The 24,021-nt window shown below is 43.9% G+C and overlaps 1 protein-coding gene across 1 annotated transcript; it reads left to right on the forward strand.

The window, feature by feature from the left end:
• The first annotated feature begins 214 nt into the window (after positions 1-214).
• OPRK1 (opioid receptor kappa 1) lies at positions 215-21,998 on the forward strand. Its single transcript, XM_045560439.1, has 3 exons — positions 215-852; positions 15,486-15,838; positions 21,382-21,998. The coding sequence occupies exons 1-3, from the start codon at positions 596-598 to the stop codon at positions 21,912-21,914; spliced, it is 1,143 nt and encodes a 380-aa protein (XP_045416395.1). The 5' UTR covers positions 215-595; the 3' UTR covers positions 21,915-21,998.
• The last annotated feature ends 2,023 nt before the right edge of the window (positions 21,999-24,021 follow it).

Consider the following 24,021-nt stretch of genomic DNA (forward strand, 5'->3'; position numbering starts at 1 on the left):
CAGACACCGCGCTCGGCTGAACAGACGCCCTGGGGCCAGAGCGCGGGGCCGGCACGAGAGCTGGCGACTCCGGGCTGCAGGTGCGCGGCGACCCCGAGGCTGAGAGGGACCAGGACGTGAGGTTCAGCGCTAACCAGGGCGCCCCCTGTTTCACCCCGCCTATCTCTGGGAGCCAAAGGTGAGCTTTAGGCTTTCGAGGCTCAGTTCTAGCTAGGCTCCGAGCTGCGGGGCGGGGGACTTGTTCCGGGGTGGGGGGGGTCAGATCGGCAATCTGGGGACAGTTCCACTAGGGGACGGTGCCTAGGAATGCGTGAGGGGGCATCTTCGGAGCTGCGGGAGAAGGAGCAAGTGCTCTTCGACTCCGTCCAGCACCCAGCGGAGCATCTGCTGGCCGGGATGGCAGTGAGACGTCTGTCCTCCCTGGTCCGCCTTCAGGGACGTGCAGCCCGGGTGGGCGTCCGAGTGCCTTAGGGGGTCCCCAGAGCAGCCGGCCAGGGGCGGGCAAACTTTGCCTCTCCGCGTCTAGCCTGTTTTCTCGCTCCCGCAGCCCCGCAGGTGCCGCCTCTCCTCGCCTTCCCGCCGCAGCCGCCCCACCATGGACTCCCCGGTCCAGATCTTCCGCGGGGAGCCGGGCCCCACCTGCGCCCCGAGCGCCTGCCAGCTCCCCAACAGCAGCGCCTGGTTCCCGGGCTGGGCCGAGCCGGACGGCAACGCCAGCGCCGCCTCGGAGGACGCGCAGCTGGAGCCCGCGCACATCTCCCCGGCCATCCCGGTCATCATCACGGCGGTCTACTCCGTGGTGTTCGTCGTGGGCTTGGTGGGCAACTCGCTGGTCATGTTCGTGATCATCCGGTGAGCGCGGGGTCAGGGCGCCGCAGAGGCAGGGCGGGGCGGGGCGGGGCGGGAGCGCCGGGCCGCCACCAGGATGGGCGGAGGGGCAGCCAGCCAGCTGGTGGGCACTCTATTCTGTGAGGGGTTCCGCAGACAGTCCGAGGGTCTCCTTTTAGAAGAGGTGATGGATTTCCTGGGAGAGTTTTTGGTGGAGGAATAGGGCCAATCCTAGTGACCAGAGGCGTGTTGAAGATTTAAGAGCGACCTCCCCAGCCCACCCCAGCGCCCCTTGCCCCTGCTGAAAACTCTGTATGGGCAGAGCAAGGACCAGGGTGCTGACAACAAGGTCAGTGTCTCTTGGTAAAGGAACGAGCCCATCGCCCGGCCTTTTGCCTGGTTGCCTGCACCAGTTTGGAGCACTTTGTTTTGTCGTTTGCAAATACTTCTTAGATAAATTTCAGGTCCACCGAACGCACTGAAGATAATTCCGAATTTCCTGTGACTCATCAGATTGGTGTTATAGCTTATGAAACAAAAGCTAATCCACTCTTTAGGGTTGTTAATATCCATATATGAGCCTTTTGAGCACTGAAATGTCATTCCATTTGTTTAGGGTGTGGGTGATAGCCATCTAATATTTACCCTCTAAAGTATGCGCCGTGGAGGTTTTCAAAAATTGCTTTGCTGGTTCCCCAACCCGGTGAGAAATTAAAGGTTTTATCTTATTATTCTTTCTTGGAATTTTCTTAAAGTCAACTTTCAACAATAAATATCCAAATATCCACATATATGCTAATTTTCTGGTGAGTGAAATGATTCTTATTTTTAAAAGAAAGAAAGAAAAGAAAAGAAAAACACAACTTGGTTCTGCATGCCCTTTAAGATATATGGATTTCACTCTTTGGGAGCTTTAAGCTGTGGAAATTTCCCTCTGAGAGTGAATAAGCAGCTTACATTCCTTTGAGAAGTCCCTATGCAGTAAAGGAAGGTGCAAGTCACCCTGATTAGGGACTTTGAAAGGATGAAAAACTTTTTTATTTAGCTCGATTAGCTTGACTTTAGTTTTAAAACAGGCCCGTTATTTATTATGAACTTCACAAACAATATCATGAACAGTAGCATGAATTTTTCTCTTGGGAAGTCACATAATAAAAATACCTCTTCATCTTATCTTTTTTTTTTTTGGCTTGAGAATGTCAGGTCTTTTAGCTTCATCTATGCTCTGAATTTAAAAACCATCATTTAAGCCTCCAAATATATGTTATAAAGCTCATTTCACCTATGATTAGTGTTTGTAGCTTGGTACCCTTGGTTTCACCATTGCTTATTGCATTTCACAGGAATTCCATTGGTGATGAGTAAAGGCTAGGAAGAGGGAATATTTTAAAAGTGACTTATTTATCCAAGTCATTAGTACTCTCAGGACTGGTCTCAGACAAAGAAAAGTCAACTGTATTCTAAATTATAATTAAAATTTTAGGAGATCAGAAGCCCTTTTTAAAAATAAGACATTGGTATACAAAAAGAGAACTCTAAGAAAAAAAATTCAGCTCTGTTTCTACTCTTACCATATTTAGATGCTTAAGTAAAACATCTTGTTATTTGAACGAGCACCTGAAGTCTTGAATTTGAAAAGAGCTTTGTAGTTGCTCTACAACTTTTAGCAGACTAGGATTAGAAAGAATCCTAAAATAGCATTTCGGTGCTATGTGAAAAGATAACTCCATAGGGAAGAGTAGACACATTATAAAGAAAAAAGAATTCTTGTAGATGAGCTAGGACTTTTAATGGATGGATTTTCTAAAGATATCCAGCACTACGATGTGTTGGATGGGGACAAGTTCAGCTGAAAATAAAAGAAGTTAGATAGGTCACATGACAATGTCATCCGTTTTGCCAGCCCGTTCTCAACTTAGATGTTAAGTTTGATGATACACGAAAAGTGAAGAGCTTTCCTGCCATCCTGGAATGCCAACCTACCAAAATCTGGCCAGTTCGCTGAAGGCTGGAAACTTAAATTTTAAGGTCTTCACAGTGAATATCTAGTGAACCTAGTTACCCTAAGTCTATAGTTAAGAGGGTAGAGGAGTATTCGTGATTTGTTCACATTGATAGATAGTCAGGAATTGAAAAATAAAACTTTGTGAAGAAAAGTTAATGGATTTAGGTTTGTTTAGCTCAGGCGAAGAAGGGACTGAAGATTAAAGAGGGCAGCACAGGATGGGCCGCGGTTTGCATGTCAGAGCCACGTGCAGAGCGGGAGCCAGCCGGCCACACACAGCTGTCTGACGAGCTGGGGGCTGGCCAACTTTGCTTGAGGACAGCTTTTGAGAAGGACACTCTTTTGAAATATTATACACGGAAAAGGGTCCTAGCATAGTTCCATCTTGTAGAAAATCATTCTAGAGATGGAATTTAGGTGCTCAGATGGTGCATCTAGGTGGGCCAGCTCAGGCCTAGGGAGAAAGAGGAAAAAGCTTTGACTACTTTCAGGCCTGCCTTACAAATAGCTTTTTCCACCTTGGGTGCCTGCAATGCTGCCCAGTATCTTCTGAAGATATTTGAAGTTTCAAGAGTTCTCATCATTACATGAGTACCAACTGCCGTAACCCCCTGACATGAGGGCACGTTAACCTTTCACCGTGAAGATCTTACAATTTAAGTGCCCCAGCCGCCCCTCTCACCAGGCTTGGGGGTCTGTGGCCTTGGGTGTGGCCATGGGTGTTATACACAGGATCCTAATCCCATGGTCTCTTGGCTTCCTCCTGTGCTGGCCGCCCTCGATGAACACTGTGATGCCCGCATCCCAGCCTTGCCGGGCAGCCCTGCCTCCTACGTCTTAGACGTCCGTCCTCCCACGCTCACCACATCCTCCCCCACACACAGCTCGGTCCTCCCTTAACAAAGATGACTAACATTTACTGAGCGCTTAATATGTGGCAAACAGGTAAAGCTACCTACTTCATGTGAATCATTGAATCTTCACAACCATAGCTATATTATTACCATCCCATTTAACAGATGAGGAAATTAAAGCAAAGAAGGAATAAATAAACTAAGGTCACACATTGGGACCAGAATGGCCCGGCAGCCTGACCACAGACCCTGTGCTCTTACACTCTCTTGTGTGTCCTGCCACACCACTTCCGCAGACATCTGGATCCCTTTTCCCTGGAGATCCTTCATTTTACCCAGACTGTCTCTTTTTCTCTTCCCCAGCCTAGACTCCATGAGCTGTCCCTTCAGCCTCCGTCCTGACAATGCACTCAACTGTCCTGCCTTCTTGTACTTCTGCCACTGTCTGCCACCAAAGCCTTAACCCTTGATTGAACCAGTAACCTACCTTCCTTATTCCTGTACCCAGCTAGCTGAATGCTGTTGGATAAGATCAATTTTATCTTTGTCAAGCCAAAGTCACTGCCTGCAAGGTTATCAGACCCCAATTCTGCCTACAAGTTTTTCTATGTCCCTATCCTATTTTCCAGAAAGAGCCAATTTTTCTCCCATTTCTCACTAAAAAAAAAGAATTTTAATCTGCACCAATTCCCAGCCCCCCCACATGACCATGTTCTCTTCATGTGCAGTTAATGGTCTTACCCAGTACTTCGCTGGGATGCTGGAATCCAGGCCCTGGAATGCCCTTTCTCTCTACACATGCACATCAGTCGCCGCCCTGCCCTCATCCTGTTCCATCTCAGGGGAAGAGTCTCCTTCCTTCTCTCCAAGGTCAATCCCTGCTCTTGGTTTCATATCTCATTACCTCCTGGGGTGGTTGCCATCTCGGCTGTCTCCTTTCTACCTGGTTGCAATCTCTCCCTCTCCACTGGCTCTTCAGTGCATGGACATTTGTCATCTTACATTATAATCAACGACCCAATATCCACCAACCTTCCATTTTACTGAGTTCCCTTAGCCAATGCCCTTTCATCTTCCTGTCCATCGTGGGTAGATACATTTCTTGGAGGAATAATCCTTCGTCCTTGTTCCCTTGTCTCCCACCTGTTCCTCTGCCCCATGCACTTGGGCTCCCTCCCTGAGGCTGCCTTCCCAAAGCCACAGTGCTCAAGCTTCACACGCTCCTTTCAGGCCGCTGTCGCTTGGCTTCTGTGGAGGGTTTGGCCGGCTTGACCCGTCATAGGCCCCTGACTTTCTCAGACAGCACCCTCTCCTCAGCTTCCCCTGCATCCTCGGGGTTTCTCTTTAGTCCCCTTTGCAGATTCCTCTTCCTCTGGTGTCTCCTAAATGATCGTGTTTTCCAGAGTCTTCTCAGCTCTCTTCTGTCCTCACTTTGTGTGTTCTCTGTGTTGGTCAAGGTCCAACCAGAGAGGCAGCCCAGTAGCGGATGTCCATGCTGAGAGGCTTCTCGCAAGGAATTGGCTACGTGGTGGGGGCTGCTGGGCAGGGAGTCAGCAAGGGCAAGCCACTGCCCCAGTGGCATGTCTTCCTCCCCAGGAAGCCCCCACTCTGCTCTTACGGCCTGCCATTGACTGGACCAGGCCCACCCAGCCTGTCTAGGATGGTCTCCCTTGCTTAAAGTCAACTGATGTGGACTTTAATCACATCTACAAAACAGCTTCCCAGCAGCACCTAGATGAGTGTATCCTGGGGACTGTATCCGGGCCAGCGTGTCACATCACACTCACCATGACACTCCCTTTCAATGGCTTCATCCATTCTCATGGCCATAACTGTCATACACATTCTGACAAATCCTGAATCTTTCTCTCTCTCTCCCAGGTCTCCATCCCCATCGACAGACTCAGTTAGCCTCCTTCCTCCCAGATTATCTCACCGGCACCTCAGGTTTCTAAAGCTTCTGTGTGCACTGGTTTTCTGGGGCTGCCCTAACAAAGCACCACAGACTGGGTGGCTTAAATGACAGAAATTTATTATCTCACAGTTCTGGAGGCCAGAAGTACAAGATCAAGGCATCGGCAGGACTGGATTCCTCTGAGGCCCCTCTCCTTGGCTTGCAGATGGCATCTTCTCCCTGTGCCCTCACGTAGCCTTCTCTGTACACATGTGTCCTAATCTACTCTCCTTATAAGGACACCAGGCATGTCAGATTAGGCCCCCCCGTATGATCTTATTTTACCTTAATGATTAGCATCTCTTTAAAGGCCCTATCTCCCAGTGCAGTTGGCCCTCCCTATATTTGGGTTCCACATCCATGGGTTCAACCAACTATGGAAGGAAAATATTCCAAAAAAATCTGTAGTGAACGTGTAAAGACTTTTTTCTTGTCATTATTCCCTAAACAATATAGTATGACAATTTACAAAGCATTTACATTGTCTTAGAATTATAAGTAATCTAGTGATGATTTAAAGTATACAGAGGATGCACGTAAGTTATATGCAAATTCTACACCACTTTATATCAAGGACTTGGGCATCTATGGACTTGGTATCCATGGGGGGTCCCAGAACCAATCCCTTTGGATCCTGAGGGATGTGTACTGTCACATTCTGAGTTACTGGGGGGTGAGGTCAACACATGGATGTCGCGGGAACATAGTTCGACCCACAACACTGCCCACCCTCTTTCTATTCTCTTTAAGAGAACACTCTCCTCAAGCTTCAATTTTCACAATAATTATGTATATTTCTCTTTTTGTTTAAAGAAAAGTTTTGGCCGGGCGCGGTGGCTCACGTCTGTAATCCTAGCTCTGGGAGGCCGAGGCGGGTGGATCGCTTGAGGTCAGGAGTTCGAGACCAGCCTGAGCAAGAGTGAGACCCCGTCTCTACTAAAAATAGAGAGAAATTATCTGGCCAACTAAAAATATATATACAAAAAAATTAGCCAGGCATGGTGGCGCATGCCTGTAGTCCCAGCTACTCGGGAGGCTGAGGCAGTAGGATTGCTTAAGCCCAGGAGTCTGAGGTTGGTGTGAGCTAGGCTGATGCCACGGCACTCACTCTAGCCCGGGCAACAAAGTGAGACTCTGTCTCAAAAAAAAAAAAAAAAAAAAAAGAAAAGTTTTACTCCTATAAATGTGTACTTCTCTGTAAATTAATTGTAAAGATAAAGAAACAGTCATTAAGAAAAAATAGCAAGAATGAGAAAATTTTTTGATGCTTGGTTTTGAGTTTTGTTTCTTCCTTTTCTCTTTAGCTTTTATTAATTTGTTCCTACCACAATCTCTCCTGACTTGCCCTGAGACTGGAAGACTTTTGCCCTGACAGTGTTGAAATTTCGCAAAAGGATTAACTTTATAAAGGGATTAGAAGAAAACAAAACCACAAAAATATGATGGAAATTGTTACATTTCCTGAAGTCAGATTTCTTCACCAAAGGCAGCCAACTCAGCCATGCTTGCTAGGCACAGAGCTTGATCCTCATGAAGATGCCTGTTTTCTTGCTCATAAATAGGGGGACACAGCATTTCTTCCCCAAGCCACTGAACAGAAGTCTCCTGCTTCACCCTGCTTGGACCATCTTAGGTTATGTGGCATGTGCTGACTCCTTCAGGTCACCCCTGAGCCAGTCGGGGCCCCATGGTTGAACTTGTCTCAGTTTCATTAAAATTGTGTGGCTGTCCTGGAATTGGAGACGTGTGAGAAGGAATGGAGTGACACTATCAGAGTGCCTGTCTCTTCCATCTCAGATTTCTTATTCCTCCTCCAAATACCCATTATAGTCACTGCCGTTGTACGTACATACGTATTCCATATTCCCACAAGTGTCAACATGGCCTACCTGAGGTAGTATCCCCAAATCACATGTGGGAAGCATTAAAAACAGGCAGAGGTACAATGTGCTACTTGTAGAGTGTAACATTTGCTGCTCCCTATGGGACATCAGCCTTAGCCTTTGATTAAAATTGTATATTCTAATTTTTCTTGAATGCTATCTTTGAATCAACATACAATATTTCCTTTAATACAAACATAGCAGAAATAACTTCATAAATTATTTTCAAGAGCCTATCTTTCATTTCTCAAAGTAATTTGTATATATCCGACAACCTCTTAAAAAAGAGAATTGGTTTCACTGAAACTGCTTATATGGATTAGCTAAAATCATTTTCTTCCCTGAGGGCTGTGCGATTGCAGATGGAGTCCAAAGCCTTGTGGACCCATTTCAGGGATAAGAGACTAAACAGCTGAACAGCTGAAGAAAGAAAAAGGGAGAAGAAGGAGAGGGGGAGAGAGAGAGAATGAAAGAGAGGAAAAAAGCAAACCAAGAAAGAAAACCAACTTAATGATCAGGTATAGAGCTCCTAAACTTTTAATAGACTCCAGGCAAAACTGTGTAGCTATCAAAACCATTTCTTGATTGTGTTGACTTTAAAGTTTTTCCAGGTGGCTGTCTCAGACTTGGTTCAGGAGGAATCTGGTTGTCACTAGGAAGGAACAGCTTCTCTCCATGAGTGACTCAGCTCTATCTCTTGAGCAGGACAATCTTCACGTGAACTGTGCGGCTGCTGCCTCCTTCATTCCAGATTAACTTTCGGATGCACTTAATTGCTGTTGCCCCAGGAGGCTCTGTGCTCAGCTAAAACCTCAAGTTGTATGGCTAGAGGACAGATGCCTTCCTAAGGTTTGGCTTACGCGGCTTCAGTGGTGCAGGTAATACAGGCTTAGAACTGTGTTAGCAAGAGACAATTTTAGAGGAACATTTATTTTTTCTTCAACAGAAAAATCAGCCAGTAGTTCCCCTTCCTTTCTGTGGAGGGGATGCTAGTTTTTGTCTTCTATAAGGACTTACGTAAGACCTGTGTAAGAAGAATAGGTTTTAGGAGTGAGGATAATATTGTAAAAGGATTGTGGTAGCTTTGTTTGTTCGTTTGTTGAACACTTACCCTCTCGACTGGCCTAGCAAGCTGAAATGCCAACGGAAGGCAAGAAAAGCGTGAGAGATTCCAAAGCAATTGGTCCGCAGCTGGGCAGGGGGGCCTTCGGATGCAGAATGGCCAGAGTTATGGTGCGGGTAGAGATCAGCTGTAGCAATAGGAACAATTGTCAGAGCTCCTGTTGAGTATTAGCTTATTTAAATTCACAGCAAACCTATGAAGTAAGGATTGTTATAGCTTGTTTTCTGATGAGGAAATAAACTGCAAAGGTTTGAGTAACTGTCCAAGGACACACATTTGCTGCATGATACCAATACCAGAGCCTCAGTCTGTGTAGCTCCGAAACCTCTCTCAGCTCTCTCTGCTCTCTGCTGCCCACCCAGTGGAGGAGTCTCTTCATCTGACAGCAGACAAGCAGGAGGGGCATTCCTTGCCCATCCTCTGTGGCTTGACTCCAGCTAGGTCAGTTTTCTATATAAAAATAGAAAAAATAAATTTAAGTATGCAGATACTTCTAGGCATACAGGTAGCTGTGCACTAGGAAACAGCACGCCAGTTGTTGGCAATGTGTGGTTTTCTTCTGGGTGCTATTGGGCATGATAAGCACTCACCCTGCGTGTGCAGCTGAATGCACTAGAACCTTCATTCTGGGAGTTGGGGGCGGGGCGGGGCGCGTCACCACACCACCGTGTCTAGGAAGAGGGAAAGCTGAGCAGTTCCTGCAGCGCTGGCTACTCCCGTAAAGTCGTTACTTCGACACTCCTCTTCTTTCCTTGCTGCTGCCTTCCAGGGACAGCCCGCCAGGGCACAGTGGGGCTGCACGCCGGCCGTCCTGGCTATGCGTAGCTGCCCACGTGGTGACTGAGGTGCAGCAGCATGGAACAGGGGCGCACGTACCTCCTCTGTTCTCTTTACAGCTTTTGTTCTTTGCATGTGGAAGAGTAATTCTGGAGAACTGCAATGGCCTGGCTCCTATGTGATTGTGCTACCTTCAAAATACTATAGACTGGGCTGGGCCTGGTGGCTCATGCCCATGATCCCAACACTTTGGGAGGCCAAGGTGGAAGGATCACTGGAGACCAGCTTGGGCAACATAGCGAGACCCCATCTCTACAAAAAAATAAAAATATTAGTGGAGCATGGTGGCACGCCTGTAGTCCTTAGCTACCTGGGAGGCTGAGGCAGGAGGATGCCTGAGCCCAGGAAGTAGTTCAAGGCTACAGTGAGCTATGACTGAGGGAATTATTAAACCAGATCATTTGACAAACAACGACTGAATTTCCCTTCTCTTTTAAAGTTAACAAACTACTGGCCTTTAGTAAAGAAACGCAATTTCAGTAGTAAATAATCCAGAAGGCCATACAGCATCTTAATTTCATTGAGGTGAACTGAAGATATCTGGAGAATTTAATGAAACAAATCAATTATGTTTTCAAATAGCTTCTGCTGAGGAGTCACATCAGTACAATCATCTTTCCTCAGTATTTTATTTATTTTGTAAATAGACTTTTTAAAAAGCAGTTTTAGGCTCACAGAAAAACTGAACAGAAAGCACAGAGTTCCCACATGCCCACCCGCCCCACACGATGTAGCTTTCCCCATTATCCACATCGTCAGAGTGGCCCGTGGGATGTCACCGATGGCCTGCAATGGCACAACGTCGTCACCAGAGTCCATGGTTAGCATCAGGTTCATTCTTTTCCCCTCAAGCTTTATTGAGGTATAATTGACAAATAAAACTTATAGATATTCAAGGTATACAACATAATAATTTGACAAACCACTAGCTTGTGGTTTTAGGCAAGTCACCTACTTCCTCGTAACTCAGTTTCCTCACCCCCAAAAAATGGGCCTATAGAAAAACGCCAGCACGTAACATACATGACGATGTTTTGTCCATCGAGGGGCAGGATTCAGTGTTTTTACAGTATTCCCTCTGGGCCGTGCCCTGTTTCCTCGTGTTAAATGTTTCTGCCCTCACGATGCATACTTGACCACACCCTTCAGGATGCTGCTCCATCGTAGCTGCAGGTAGCAGCAGAATTTATTTCTCTGATAAAATACCTAACTCCTTAAGAAACTTTGGAATAAGGCAGCCCTGAGTTCCTGTATTTATAACATGTAGATTCTGAGAACCCCTGAGAAACATGGAGAATATTTCTAAGACTTTTTCTTAGACTTTTCCTCTTCAAAAAAATGGGGGCAGCAGGACCTTACGGGGCTGTACTATGACGTGACAGGGCTGGAGACTGGCATTCCCTTCGTGTTTGTCAAGTATCACGGCCAGTGCTAAGTAATTTTATGCATGCCTCATTTTAATCATCATGATGACTTTCTCAGATAATATGAAGTTCCTAAAACAGTGTCTGTCACATAATAAGTTATCAATAAACCCTTAAAAGGACTTTTCCTTCTGTGGCTCAGGGTCCTCTGTGGCCTGACACCCCTGTTCCCACCCCAGCCAGCCCCCCACGACTTCTTGGCAGGAGCCCTGAGCCAGGAAATCCGTTTGCTCACTGACCCCTGCACAGGACGCTAGCTATGAAGCTTCTCTCTGTCCAAATCTTCCTCGGAGCCCAAGGTCCTGCAAATTCTCTCTTAAGCCCTGATGCCTTCACTGCAGACTGACCTTTCCCCCGTGTACGTCTATAGTTCACGTTATATTGGACTCAGTGAGTTTAAAAGATCCTCAGGGCCACAGTCTGTTTATTGAGTTTTTCAGTCATCCTCCAAGTGCAGCATACTGCTGCTGCCTATGCGGTAGGTGCTTCAAGATGTGTGGAAGAAATGAAGGGATGAGGACAGGGGAAGCAGCGTGCACGTAACCGGAGAGGGGAGAGAGGGGGTGTGTTTGTCAACACAGGGACAATTGGGGTCAAGGTGCAAAATAACTGAAATCAATCATACAAAAAGTGGGCTGGTGTTTAAAGGTATATGGCAATGAGTCATCAGAATTAAAGGTTTATTGTACTGTTGTCATGAAGGTGAAAAGTCTTCCTGATTAAACAAACATCACTGAAATTTAAAAAACAGAAAAGAAACTTAGGCAATGCCTCAATAGCAAGGGGCACTAATCATCCGATGATCAGTGTATTATCTGAGCACAGCAGGCATGCGGAAAGGACAAGAAGCCCTGAGACCGCTGTGTCACCAGGTCAGTGTCCCTCCCGCCTGTGCCTCATTTCTAGCCTGGCCAGTGTCACGTTCTCCCAGAAACCCTGCCTGGTGACATTTGTTCCTGACATCTCAACAGATAACTTTGTTCCCCTCTCCATCGCACAACACCTGCGTGTGAAGCCGCCCCTCACTCCTCTGTAAAGAGACGTACAGAGGATGGTCTTGAATTAGGGTGTCCCCGGAGCATTTCTAACTCTCTGGAGCACCCTCCACCCTGCCGCCTGGCCCGAGTGTCCTGGCTGACCCATTTCCCTGACTGCTCCTCCCATCCATTCTACGCACTGTGCTGTTGTTTCCAGGTTCAAAACGTTGTCAGGTTTAGCAAGGACAGCCCACAGACTTTGCTCTTTTCGTGCCATATGCTCCCGTGGTGTGTACGTGCAAGAGTGCAGCTACTCACAGCCAGCCCACCTCCAGCTTTTCCACACAAGCCAAAACTTCCCACCCACATGGTGCCATTTTGCCTGCAATGCTTGTGAATTTTTGCAAGGCAGTGTGGGTGAAATGGAAAATAATTTCGTATCCTGTCATAATGAGAAAGCTTGCTTGTTTTTTCACCAGTGGACATACAATGAATGAAAGGACTAGGGAATGTTCTGCTGTAGTTAAATACAGACAATACCCCAGTGCTCAACTGCGCTGCCTCTGAGGGTAAGGGCCTTGCTTTGTATTCACACATCTGCAGAATCCAGTGGAGCCTAGTGCATGAAAGACTATCAGCAAATACACATTGAACTCACAGTTTATTTTTTAAATTATACCTGTGAGCTCTCCCCTTCCAGCGTTGTTGGTTTGTAAGCATGTATCTTCTAGAACCTGAGGAGAAGGGGAAGAGGCCCCCACCTTGCTCACACCCTCCTGCTGAGGCCCCACCTCTGCCCTCACTGGACAAATCACTTAACCTACCTGGGTTCAACTCTGTGCAGCTACGTGAGAGAGCAGACGGAAGTCTCCCGGGTAAACTAGACGGGCAGTAGTTGTGAGAATCAAGTAAGATACATGGAAGTCAAAATACTGGACTTTGTAAATTATAAAGTGCTAGGGAATTGCAAGAATGCAGGAATGGAGATCAAACCCCAGGGTTTGAATTTCCACTTACGCCTTTTGTAACTATAGCACTTTGAGAATTTTAAAGAAAATCCTGTGATTCTTAGTTGCCTCATCTGTAGACCAGGAATACCAACGCCCACCACGTGGAGGTGCTGTGAGGACTAAATGAGACCAAGCGCGTGGAAGTGGCGGCAGAGGGTCGGACACCGGAAGCTCTTAGAAATATGTGGTTATTGTGATTATCGCCCGTGCTTACCTCTCATTATTCTGAGTTCTGATGACAGGATTGGAATTCTTTATAAGTTCAAGCCTTACGTAATTTCATACATTTGTTGGTTATAAATATTTTGGAAAGCTAAAAGCAAGCTATCACTCTACACCGTATGATTACTTAAAGGTGCATATTATATTTTATGGTAATTTATATATCATTCCAATTCCTGTTCTTCCAGCATGTAAGGTACCAGACTTCATTTGTGTTTGCATCTTTTATATTCAAGCTGAATTGCACAAATATGACCATGGGTGTCACCTAGAAACTACATGCCTCTCTGCTTCCTGTGGTAGCTGGTGGCTTCTGCCCACGTAAGAGGGAAAGAGGAGTCGAGGAACAGAAAATAGACACACATTTCTCTGTGCTTGGTGCATTTCATTCGTTATCTTAGGGATTCTATGACATAAACATAATATTTTCCATTTTATAGTTGGGGAAACTGGGGCTCAGGGTGGTTAGTGACCTCTCTGGAGTATAGTTGGAGAGAAAAATAAAAACTCAAACTCAGGTTTGTCTGATTTCATAAGGCAGAGGTCTGACTTCATAAAGAAAGGGGAGTATCAGGGCCACAGAATGCAAGAGGGGGCTTCAAAGATATTGCCTGCCAGAATCTTTGCTATTATCAGGGATTTTTTTCTTTTTGGTGGGGGCTGGGAAGTTGGAAGAGTAGAAGATAGGTTTGTAAGGTGCATTGTTTTCGAACATAAAACCATATTTTAAAGAAAATATCTAAATAGATAGCATTTCAGTCTTTTTCATTAGAAACGTTTGGCTCACTCTCAGTCACCATACTTGCTTAGTTATCTGTGTTTTTATAAAGCCTATGCTATGAGTATTTAAACGGACATATTTAATCACTTTCTTAAACTTATGGGTCATTTAATAATGTTTGAGTAAAAAGTATAAAGGAAAAGCATATTTTAAATAAACTGTCACTCTCCAGATTAAATCACTCTTTAGCTAACAGAACATCAGAATGGAAACAAACAGATGCCAAGTCTAGTACCCATTTTTGCAATGTCTTCCCATCTAAACCCAAACCCACCCACTGCCTATGGAGACGAGAAGGGGAGACACAGCAGTGGGCTGAGGGTGAGGTGTGGTTGGTGCGGCAGGTCATATTATAGCCCTTGTCTCATGTCCTGCTAGTTGAGTCAGGCTTTATCATTCTTACCTAGCAGGAACTGAAACTCAGGTAAGTCATATACCAGGTTCAGACTGAGACTATCCGATTCACGGCAGACCACGCTGCCTCCAAGAGGAGCCAGGGCTGTTCTGTTGCTGAACGTTAAGAGACGTGTCTCATGTGGAAATTTATGTATTGAACGGGGCATGCGTGAACTGTGACGAGGTCTGCAAGTCTGAGGTGTGTAGAAGTAATTAACACATAGATTTTCCCAACATATTGTAGCTTGTGGCCTCTGAAAACCTGGTGGTATAGTTTGGAACGTTTAATGCTCTACAGATTTTTGAGGAAGCATTCTCTAAGCAAAAAAACCCTCTTAATTCAATTTTAGTTGAAAATGAAATTGTTCTAAACTTCGTGTTACGATTAAAGAATAATTCAGGCTTAAAGGCAATCTTTCTGACCTACCTTGAGAATTACTGTTCCCTTCATTGGAAGATGAGACAAACTATGTGCTTGAAAAATCTCTCAAGATTAAAGAAAGACAGAATTCTTTCTCACCTACTGTGCCAGACTATGCTTAGTGCTATGACATGTGTAAGAGAACTCACCTGCTTTGTTTATATAATCAATTGAAAATGACAAATTACTGGTGCCCTGGCAAATAAACATCAGCAAACCTAACTGTGTTTTAGCCAATGCAACTGGACATATTTCAAAATTGAAAACAATTTTGTGTTTTCAAATGACGTTATTATTACAATGATTGAGTTCTCAAAATATCAATAGCTATGCGGTGAAAATGTCTATTTTTGTTTTACACAAATGAAAGAAAAAAATTTTTTAAATATGTAAAGCCAGACAACTCTAGATAAACATGAAATGAATTGTCAGCCACAAAATAAAGACCTGTATTACATGCAATACTACTGAAAAGATGTATAGGTATATTCACCTTTTTATCTATCTCTGCTATCTTCTTTCTATTTTTTATTTAAATTTTTTTGAACAAAGCACTAGAATAAAAGCTCAATAAGGTCAGAAATCTTTGTCCATTTTTCCTATTACCCCTGATGGCTAGAATCTTCCTTTTGTGTATTGGGCACTCAATGAATACAAAAAGAACAAGTGAATGAAGAAGCAAAATCGATAATCCAAAGTCTGTCACAACACATTTACTTGGTGGATTTGTCTTGAAGATGGAGAGAAATGCTATGTTTCTTGTCTTTTAGGTACACAAAGATGAAGACAGCAACCAATATTTATATATTTAACCTGGCTTTGGCAGATGCTTTAGTTACGACCACCATGCCCTTCCAGAGCACCGTCTACTTGATGAATTCCTGGCCTTTCGGGGCTGTGCTGTGCAAGATAGTCATTTCCATCGACTACTACAACATGTTCACCAGCATCTTCACCCTGACCATGATGAGCGTGGACCGCTACATCGCTGTGTGCCACCCGGTGAAGGCTCTGGACTTCCGCACGCCCCTGAAGGCAAAGATCATCAATATCTGTATTTGGCTCCTGTCCTCCTCTGTGGGCATATCTGCAATCGTCCTCGGGGGCACCAAAGTTAGGGAAGGTAAGAGTGTCATTTTCATTCCATTTATAAAAATGTGACTTCTAACTGTACAAACTTTTAATTCAGGGGCGAGTAGGACACATATCTAGTGGCAAAGCCAAAAGACAACAAAAATACAGTGCCTACATCCATGGAAAATGAGAAATAAAACAATTTAGCGTTCCTTTCCAGCTCTGAACACAGGTATCCCATGGTCTGTCTCCTGCTCTAGAAGTGCTTATCAGAATGTAGAGGGGTGGGCACGAAGACAGAAACCACAGGCACGTGGATTTTTGAAATACAGCCTGGCAACCCCAGGACACACCTTCTCGCGCCTTTTCTTTTTCCCTAACTTTCCCTAACGAAGGACTCAAATCAGTAGAGACATGCTGGCTCTTTGCACTTTTCCCCTTGAAGGATAAGCTCCACCTCACTATCTTAACATCTCCATTTGGCCGTAGGCCACTCAGATCGGCTTCCCAGATGGACAGTACTTGCCGATGAGCAGAACCATTATTAGATTTTGGACATATTAGTTTTTCCCCATGTAAACCCTGACTTATTAGGGAGGGTGGTGGTGCCTTTGAGTACAGATAAGTGACTATGTGTAGCAAGGACTTTCCAGTCACAGTGAAAGGCAGGCACTAAAATCATGGCTTATCTGGTGTATGGTACATGGGCTTTGTTTATTTGTTTTTAGACTTAATTCAGGTTTTAGTTTACAGTTGTAGGTTCACAGCAAAATTGAGCAGGAAGTACAGAGAGTTCCCATCTACCCCTGCCCCCACATGTGCACAGCCTCCCCCACTATCCGCATCCCCACAGAGTGGTCCGTTTGTTACACTCAGTGAACCCACGTTGACGCGTCATTATCACCCAGAGTCCATCGTTTACTTGAGAGCTCACTCTTGGGGTTTGCACATCCTGTGGGTTTGGAGAAATGTGTAATGACATCTACCCATTGTGTTAATGAAGCATGATCTTTTGCCTCTGAAACTATAAAATGAATTTCTAGCATAGCCACGGCAGGTGTCAAGCTGTAATATTTGGTCAATTTTAAGAAATGCCCAACTTTCTCTATCAGATAAACATTTTAAAATATGATTAATCACCTGCAGGATTTTGTTCCTTCGTGCTTACAACACATAGAAATAAAGTGCAAGAGGCCCAGTGTGGTGGCTCACGCCTGTAATCCTAGCACTCTGGGGGGCCGAGGCGGGTGGATTGCTCGAGGTCAGGAGTTCGAGACCAGCCTGAGCAAGAGCAAGACCCTGTCTCTACTAAAAATAGAAAGAAATTATCTGGCCAACTAAAATATATATGGAAAAAATTAGCCGGGCATGGTGGTGCATACCTGTAGTCCCAGCTACTCAGGAGGCTGAGGCAGTAGGATCGCTTAAGCCCAGGAGTTTGAGGTTGCTGTGAGCTAGGCTGATGCCACGGCACTCACTCTAGCCCAGGCAACAGAGCGAGACTCTGTCTCAAAAAAAAAAAGAAAAAAGAAAGTGCAAGAAACTCTTCTAAGGCTTGGGTGTTTGTGCATAACAACTCAAATTCAAAAACAGATGCTGAGTTGACACCTCGAAGGTGAGAAGAACGGGCTAAATAATATGGGAAGATAAAACATTTTTCCCAGGGCAAATAAAGAACTGATTTTTATATTTCATGTTACACTTCTAGATTTAACCACCACATTCCTTCTAATCATTGTCAGAAAATGTCATCCTAGAAGAAATAGATTTCAGTTAGGGATTTGAATGGGGAAATGAAGATGTGGCTTTTCTTGGAAGGAGTTTCTGTAGGTGAATGTGTGAAGATGCAATGGAAGAAAAGATCCACCAAGTGTCAGCAGAAGGTTAATTTGTGCAGCAAAAAAAGGGAAAAAATTAAAATAGTCTTACAGGAAGGCTCGGTTCTTCCTTTATGTTTTTTTTTTTTAATTTGCAAAAGCAGGTTTTGTTTATATGATGAAAGATTGTCTTCATTGCCTAGTGCATTCATTTTGGAGTGTTGCACCACACTGCATGTTAAGGTTGTTGGATGACGAAGGGGAATATTTTAGATAATCTCTGTGCACTGAATCGGAGCTGAATAGCATTGGTGGTTCATAGTCTCGTGTGTGGAGAACGTACATCAGGCTAGATTGCATTAGATCACATCCACCTGGACAAACCCTGTCTCAGCTAACGCTTCCAAGTTGACGGTATTTCTTTTTGGTTAAGAGCACAGATTCTTAAAACTGCAGCCTACGTAGGATAGATACGGTCCTGACTTCACCACTTATGGGCAGTGTCACTTCGGAGATGTTAGGCGGGGAACCTGGGGCTGTAAGGCCACACATGGCCTTCGCATTTCTCCGTAAGTGTGGCTGTTTGACTGAATCCAAGTTTTACAGAGCAAATCCTTTCATTAAAAGGTGCGCAGCAGAGAAAGATGAAGCTTTTCTTGCCTCTCCTTTGGTGCTTAAAGAAGAAGACTCTTGAAATCAGAAGGCTGCAGTTTCCCCACCCTCCTTGGCTGTTTCCGGATCTAAGGGGTCACAGTGTGGGAAGCTGGCGAAGCAGCGCCTGGTGTCAGTAAGCGCTCGGCAGATGCCAGCCAGCGCTTTGTCACAGGTCACAGCTGCTGCTGTGTCTACCATCATCTATCTGGTGTTCATCCAGTATTGAGGTCTCTTGTATACAGCAAATTTTCACTTTATGGACATGAAATATTGAATCTAATATTTTACATACAGCAGTATATGTGTGTGTGTGTGTTATTTATTTTGGAGAATTCATAGTCTGCCTATTGCTATTATTATAGTAGCTAAGAATTATTATAATAGCTACAGAAACAGTTATTCTTACCAAAATGAATACACAGAAGAAAAGCTTTAGTTTAGCTGTTAGAACTAACTCTGTAATTATGACAGCCATGAGATGTTGGAACATGAGTCAGCAGGAGCTGTGGCCTTCTGATATCCATATAAAAGGAAAAGAAAGACTACTTTTTGAACTGAGGCAATTGTCTGGATAATTCAACCTGAAAACGCCTCCTTTGTCCTGGAAAGGAGCAAGCCATAAAAACAGCACGCCTGGACTGGGATTTCCTGCTGAGTGTCTCTGCACGCTCCTTCCTTGGCAGTGGTACAAAGGCAGCTTCTCTGACTTTTCTGGAGGATTTTTCTAACTTTGTAGTTGGATGTTTGTTTCCCAAAGTCTTGTGAAAGTAGCTGTTGTTGGTTATTTCACCCATTCATCAGATATTTATTGGGCTCCTACTACATGCAAGACAATTTGTTCAAGAGAAAGCTGATGCTCAGAGTTGAATATATGTGTCCAAATTAAACATTAGCCTTGTGTTGCCTTTGCGAATAGTCTTCATAGTAATAGTACTTTGCACAATGACTTTTTAAAGAATCAAAAATTACAATTTACTCCTCAAAGATTTGATCTGGTATTTAATTGATAAAAGGAAGGTCTCTGAGATATTCAGCTTTAATAATTGTTCAAATGATTACATCCATTGTATTTTAACATATGTATAATTGGAATTCTAATAAGATGCATTTTGTTATACTAAGGGATATTTGATTAAGATCACATTAAAATGTTTTAGAAAACATTATTAATACAGCCCTTTCACTATTTAAAAATGTTCTTGGGCTATTTTTGAAGCAGATTTTTCCAACGTCAGAAGAAAATATTTTTATCGCAAAAATTATAGTCTTGCTCATGACTACTTTATCCGTGAGGAAGCATCAGGGCAAAGAGAGTTCTGTTCTGTACTGAGTGACTGCTCAGGGGCAGGGGGAGAAAGTGAGCTGATTGGTTTGTGGGGCAAAGAGAGCTCATGAGTCCTCATGGAAGTAGTTTAAAAGGTACTGATCCTGGGTCCCTGCTCTTTCTAGAATTAAGGTCACTCCAAGAAAACATTACTCAGCAAAGAGAAGCACAGCAAATAAAGAAATTTTCTAAGTTCTCAAATAAAGATATTTGCTTTGTCTGAGATACATAGGAATGTTGGTATAAATGAAAAAACTGTGCCTGATTTACTCAAAATTCCCCTAATGATAATGATGATTCTCTTCCTCTTTCTTCTTTTCTTTTTTTTTTCCATATATGCTATGTGTTTTATTTTATTTATTTTTTTTTATTTCAGCTTATTATGGGGGTACAAAAGTTCAGGTTATATATATTGCCCATGTCCCGCCCATCCCCCTGAGTCAGAGTTTCAAGTGTGTCCATTCCCCAGACAGTGCGTATTGCACTCATCATGTAGTTATACACCCATCCCCTCCCCCCACGCCCCATCCCCTCGAGTCATAACATTCAAGCATGACCATTCCCCAGATGGTGTGCAATGCACTCATCATGTAGGTATACACCCATCCCCTCCCCCCACCCCTACCTCAGTCCGATACCCAATTGGTGTGATTCCCAAATGTGCACTTAGGTGATGATCAGGGAAACCAATTTGCTGGTGAGTACATGTGGTGCTTGTTTTTCCATTCTTGGGATACTTCACGTAATAGAATGGGTTCCAACTCTCTCCAGGAGAACAAAAGGGATTCTATATCAACGTTATTTCTTATAGCTGAGTAATACTCCATGGTATACATATACCACAATTTACTAATCCACTCATGAATTGATGGGCATTTGGGTTGTTTCCACATCTTTGCAATTGTGAATTGTGCTGCTATAAACATTTGGGTACAGGTGTCTTTTTTATAGAATGACTTTTGTTCCTTTGGGTAGATGCCCAATAATGGGATTGCTGGATCGAATGGTAGGTCTACTTCAATCTGTTTAAGGTATCTCCATAATGTTTTCCACAGGGGTTGCACTAGTTTGCAGTCCCACCAGCAGTGTATGACTATACTTTCAGGGATCATTTCTATAGTCTGTCACTCTTTCTTCTTTTCTTCCTCCTCTTCTCCTCCTCCAAAAGTTTTACTCATGTTTTAGTAATGCCCTTAATTATAGTGGGCACCTTTGGGTCCATTAAATCACAGTACCTGGTTCAAATTTAGACAAATTTCATATCCATTTTTTTTGACCCACGTAACGATTTCTTGTAAACCAGTTAATGTTTTTCAGAGAAGTTGGCTTTTGCTAAATTCAATGACTAGATTTGAAATATTTAGTCATTTACTACAAATAGACATTAACTTTTACTGCCAGAGCCTTAAGTCTGGGAGAATTTTTAACACATGGAAATACAAATAAGCACCCATGCTGTAAAATAACAACTTAGCTCTTCTGAAAACCATCAATGTCAAATCAGCTTCCACATCTAGGTAAGTAATATTGCTAGATAATCTTACTTATTCTACACTATTGTGTATGTTACCAATAAATGGAGACTTTCTAGCATCCTTTTTCTTATGCACAAAGACAGGATGGTTAATATAATGTAAGGGCACTCATGCTTAATTTAGTGGTCTACTTCAGGTAATAGCATCTCTCCATCACTGAGCCATTGCAATCAAAGGTCTTAAAGTTCACATTTAAAACACTTTGCAGCCATGGCCATAGCAATAATAGGTTTCCTTTTTATGGTCTTGTTCACTGCTGCAGACGGGGAGGTCATCGAGTGTTCCTTGCAGTTCCCAGATGATGACTATTCCTGGTGGGACCTGTTCATGAAGATCTGCGTCTTTGTCTTTGCCTTTGTGATTCCCGTCCTCATCATCATCGTCTGCTACACCCTGATGATCCTGCGCCTCAAGAGTGTCCGGCTCCTTTCTGGCTCTCGGGAGAAAGACCGCAATCTCCGCCGGATCACCAGGCTGGTGCTGGTGGTGGTGGCGGTCTTCATCGTCTGCTGGACCCCCATCCACATCTTCATCCTGGTGGAGGCTCTGGGAAGCACCTCCCACAGCACGGCTGCCCTCTCCAGCTACTACTTCTGCATCGCCTTGGGGTACACCAACAGCAGCCTGAACCCCATTCTCTACGCCTTCCTTGATGAAAACTTCAAGCGGTGTTTCAGGGACTTCTGCTTTCCCATCAAGATGAGGATGGAGAGACAGAGCACCAGCAGAGTCAGGAACACGGTTCAGGATCCTGCCTACATGAGGGACGTGGATGGGATGAATAAGCCAGTATGACTAGTCGTGGAGATGTCTTCTTACAATTCTTCAGGAAGAGAAGAGTTCAACGATCTAGGTCTAACTCAGATTACTACTGCAGTCTGAGATGAAAAGAGAGAATTTTTAATAAACTTTTTGAAATCTTGTGTTCTGCAGTCCTAAGATGCAGACTGCATTAGCGATCCAGGTCAGTGCAAACATGAAGGCCGCAGGGAAGGAGGGCAGAAGGTCCCAGCAACAAACGTGACTCTTCTCTAGGGCACAGAAGCCAGGCTGACTCTTGGTTCCTCCGATGAACAAAGAAACAGGCCTTTTTCTTCTGGTGACATAGATTTAGGTCAGCACCCATCTCTTGTGGCCTTCGAATGCAGTGTGGTTTCAAAAGCTCTATTTAAGAGAAAAAGAAAAGGAAAAAAACATTGGTTTCAGAGCTCAGTGGGCATCCAATCCAGATGTTAACAATGATAGCAACAACCTCGAAAAGAACCACACCCAACGCACTCTATGCTGCGTGGACGTGCATTTCGTGGGTGATGTGGTGAGAACTGCAGCTGAAGTGTGACTTGGACCCACACCTGAGGCATCTGACGTTCATGTATAGTAGAACATTATCTCGATATTTATGAAATTACTTAAACATGTAAAAGGTCATTTTTAACATAGTTTAATTTCTTAAAAACTTGTTGTTGTTTTTTCTTAGCATGCTATTCAGGTAAATAATCTTATGACAAAGCATGTCCTGATGTCAAGAAACATAAAGTGGTTTGAATACTACTGAGAAAATATATAGCTTTAGCTGTAAATAATGGTATATGTGCAAATAAGGAATGGATTTGCCTTCTAGCCAGGAAATTCCTGAGGGTGCACTAATGATATCCCGGAGTTATTAAGAGCTGAGGCTGAGACTTTTCGCTGGAAGTTGGTCATGGTAGGATCTCTTTCCGACTCCCCGGACCCCATTTAGTCCTTTGTCCTTTAACAGTGCTCATAACCCATGTGTTAATGAATCAAAAACCTTTAACTCGCTCCCAGGTTGTATCGTTGGCAGAATTTAGTTTGGTTGTAGCATCTCTTTATAGCTGTTACCAGATTCTCTGTATTTATGGGAAGGAAGGTGTTTTGCTTATGGAGATCTCAAGATACTACTCTGTGGCTTTCAGCAGAAAGTAGAACTTTTCCTAAATGTGTGCTGAATGAGAACATTATGTTCCTCAGGGTTCCTGGACACACCTTGCACTGTGTTCTGTGAAGAACATACCTGCTGAGGATAATGCCATGAGCAACACATTTAGGATAATTTTGCTAAAGCTTCCAGATGACATAGAAGTTCCCTCTTTTCCCCTGAAATTTATGATTTCAGAGGTAATGGCTTTTTCTGTAATTTTCCTGGGAAGAAAAAAGGGATAATTTAGAAATGACACCATCTCTAGGCTTATATCTTATTAGGGCAGCACCCTCTGCAATTTAATAGAAAAATCACATGTAAAGCCCTGTATAACTGTAGACACCACTACACCTGTAAGTTCTGTTCACCATGCATTTTCTCTCTAGTGCACAGCCTCTCTCCTTTGGGAAATAAAAACTCACATTGAAATTTTTACATGTGGTTTCACAATTTTACTCTTATCACATTTGTGTCTATTCCAGATTGTCATGGCACCTAACACCAGTGACTGAAGGCAGCAGGGCAGGGATTTTTCCTGGTGAAAATGAAGCACTCAATTCAGTATTTCTTAAATTTCATTGAAACTCTTAGATGTCCTTGTATTATTATAACTGAATATAGCTAGGATTGGCTTAAATACTTAAAAACTCTTTAGTTAAAAATCTTGGTTATTATATAGGAAAGATGTCTTTATAGAGAGTAGCTTCAGAAACAGACTCCACTAAAATAAGAAATATAAAAACCTCTTTATAGAGCAGCAAAATCCAGGAAATTTTCCTCTTAGCTTCTTAGTGCAAAATACAACAGAAATGCAATCGTGGAATGAAATCCAAGCAGTGTGTTCTCTTTAAACCAGCACTCCTGTGCTTCCGCAGCATTAACCGCTATTAACGGAGTCTGAACTGTTTGCCTGATTTCTCCTTCGTCTCTGCATCCGGAAGTTTGTGCACAAAGAGAAAG

This window comes from Lemur catta, chromosome 9 (genome assembly GCF_020740605.2).
Source record: "Lemur catta isolate mLemCat1 chromosome 9, mLemCat1.pri, whole genome shotgun sequence".
NCBI classification, from domain to species: Eukaryota; Metazoa; Chordata; class Mammalia; order Primates; family Lemuridae; genus Lemur; species Lemur catta.

Coding starts and splice junctions, on each gene's coding strand:
- OPRK1 (XM_045560439.1), top strand. CDS start 596: ATGGACTCCCCGGTCCAGATCTTCCGCGGGGAGCCGGGCCCCACCTGC. Junction 853..15,485: donor GTCATGTTCGTGATCATCCG/GTGAGCGCGGGG, acceptor CTTGTCTTTTAG/GTACACAAAGATGAAGACAG. Junction 15,839..21,381: donor GGGCACCAAAGTTAGGGAAG/GTAAGAGTGTCA, acceptor TCACTGCTGCAG/ACGGGGAGGTCATCGAGTGT.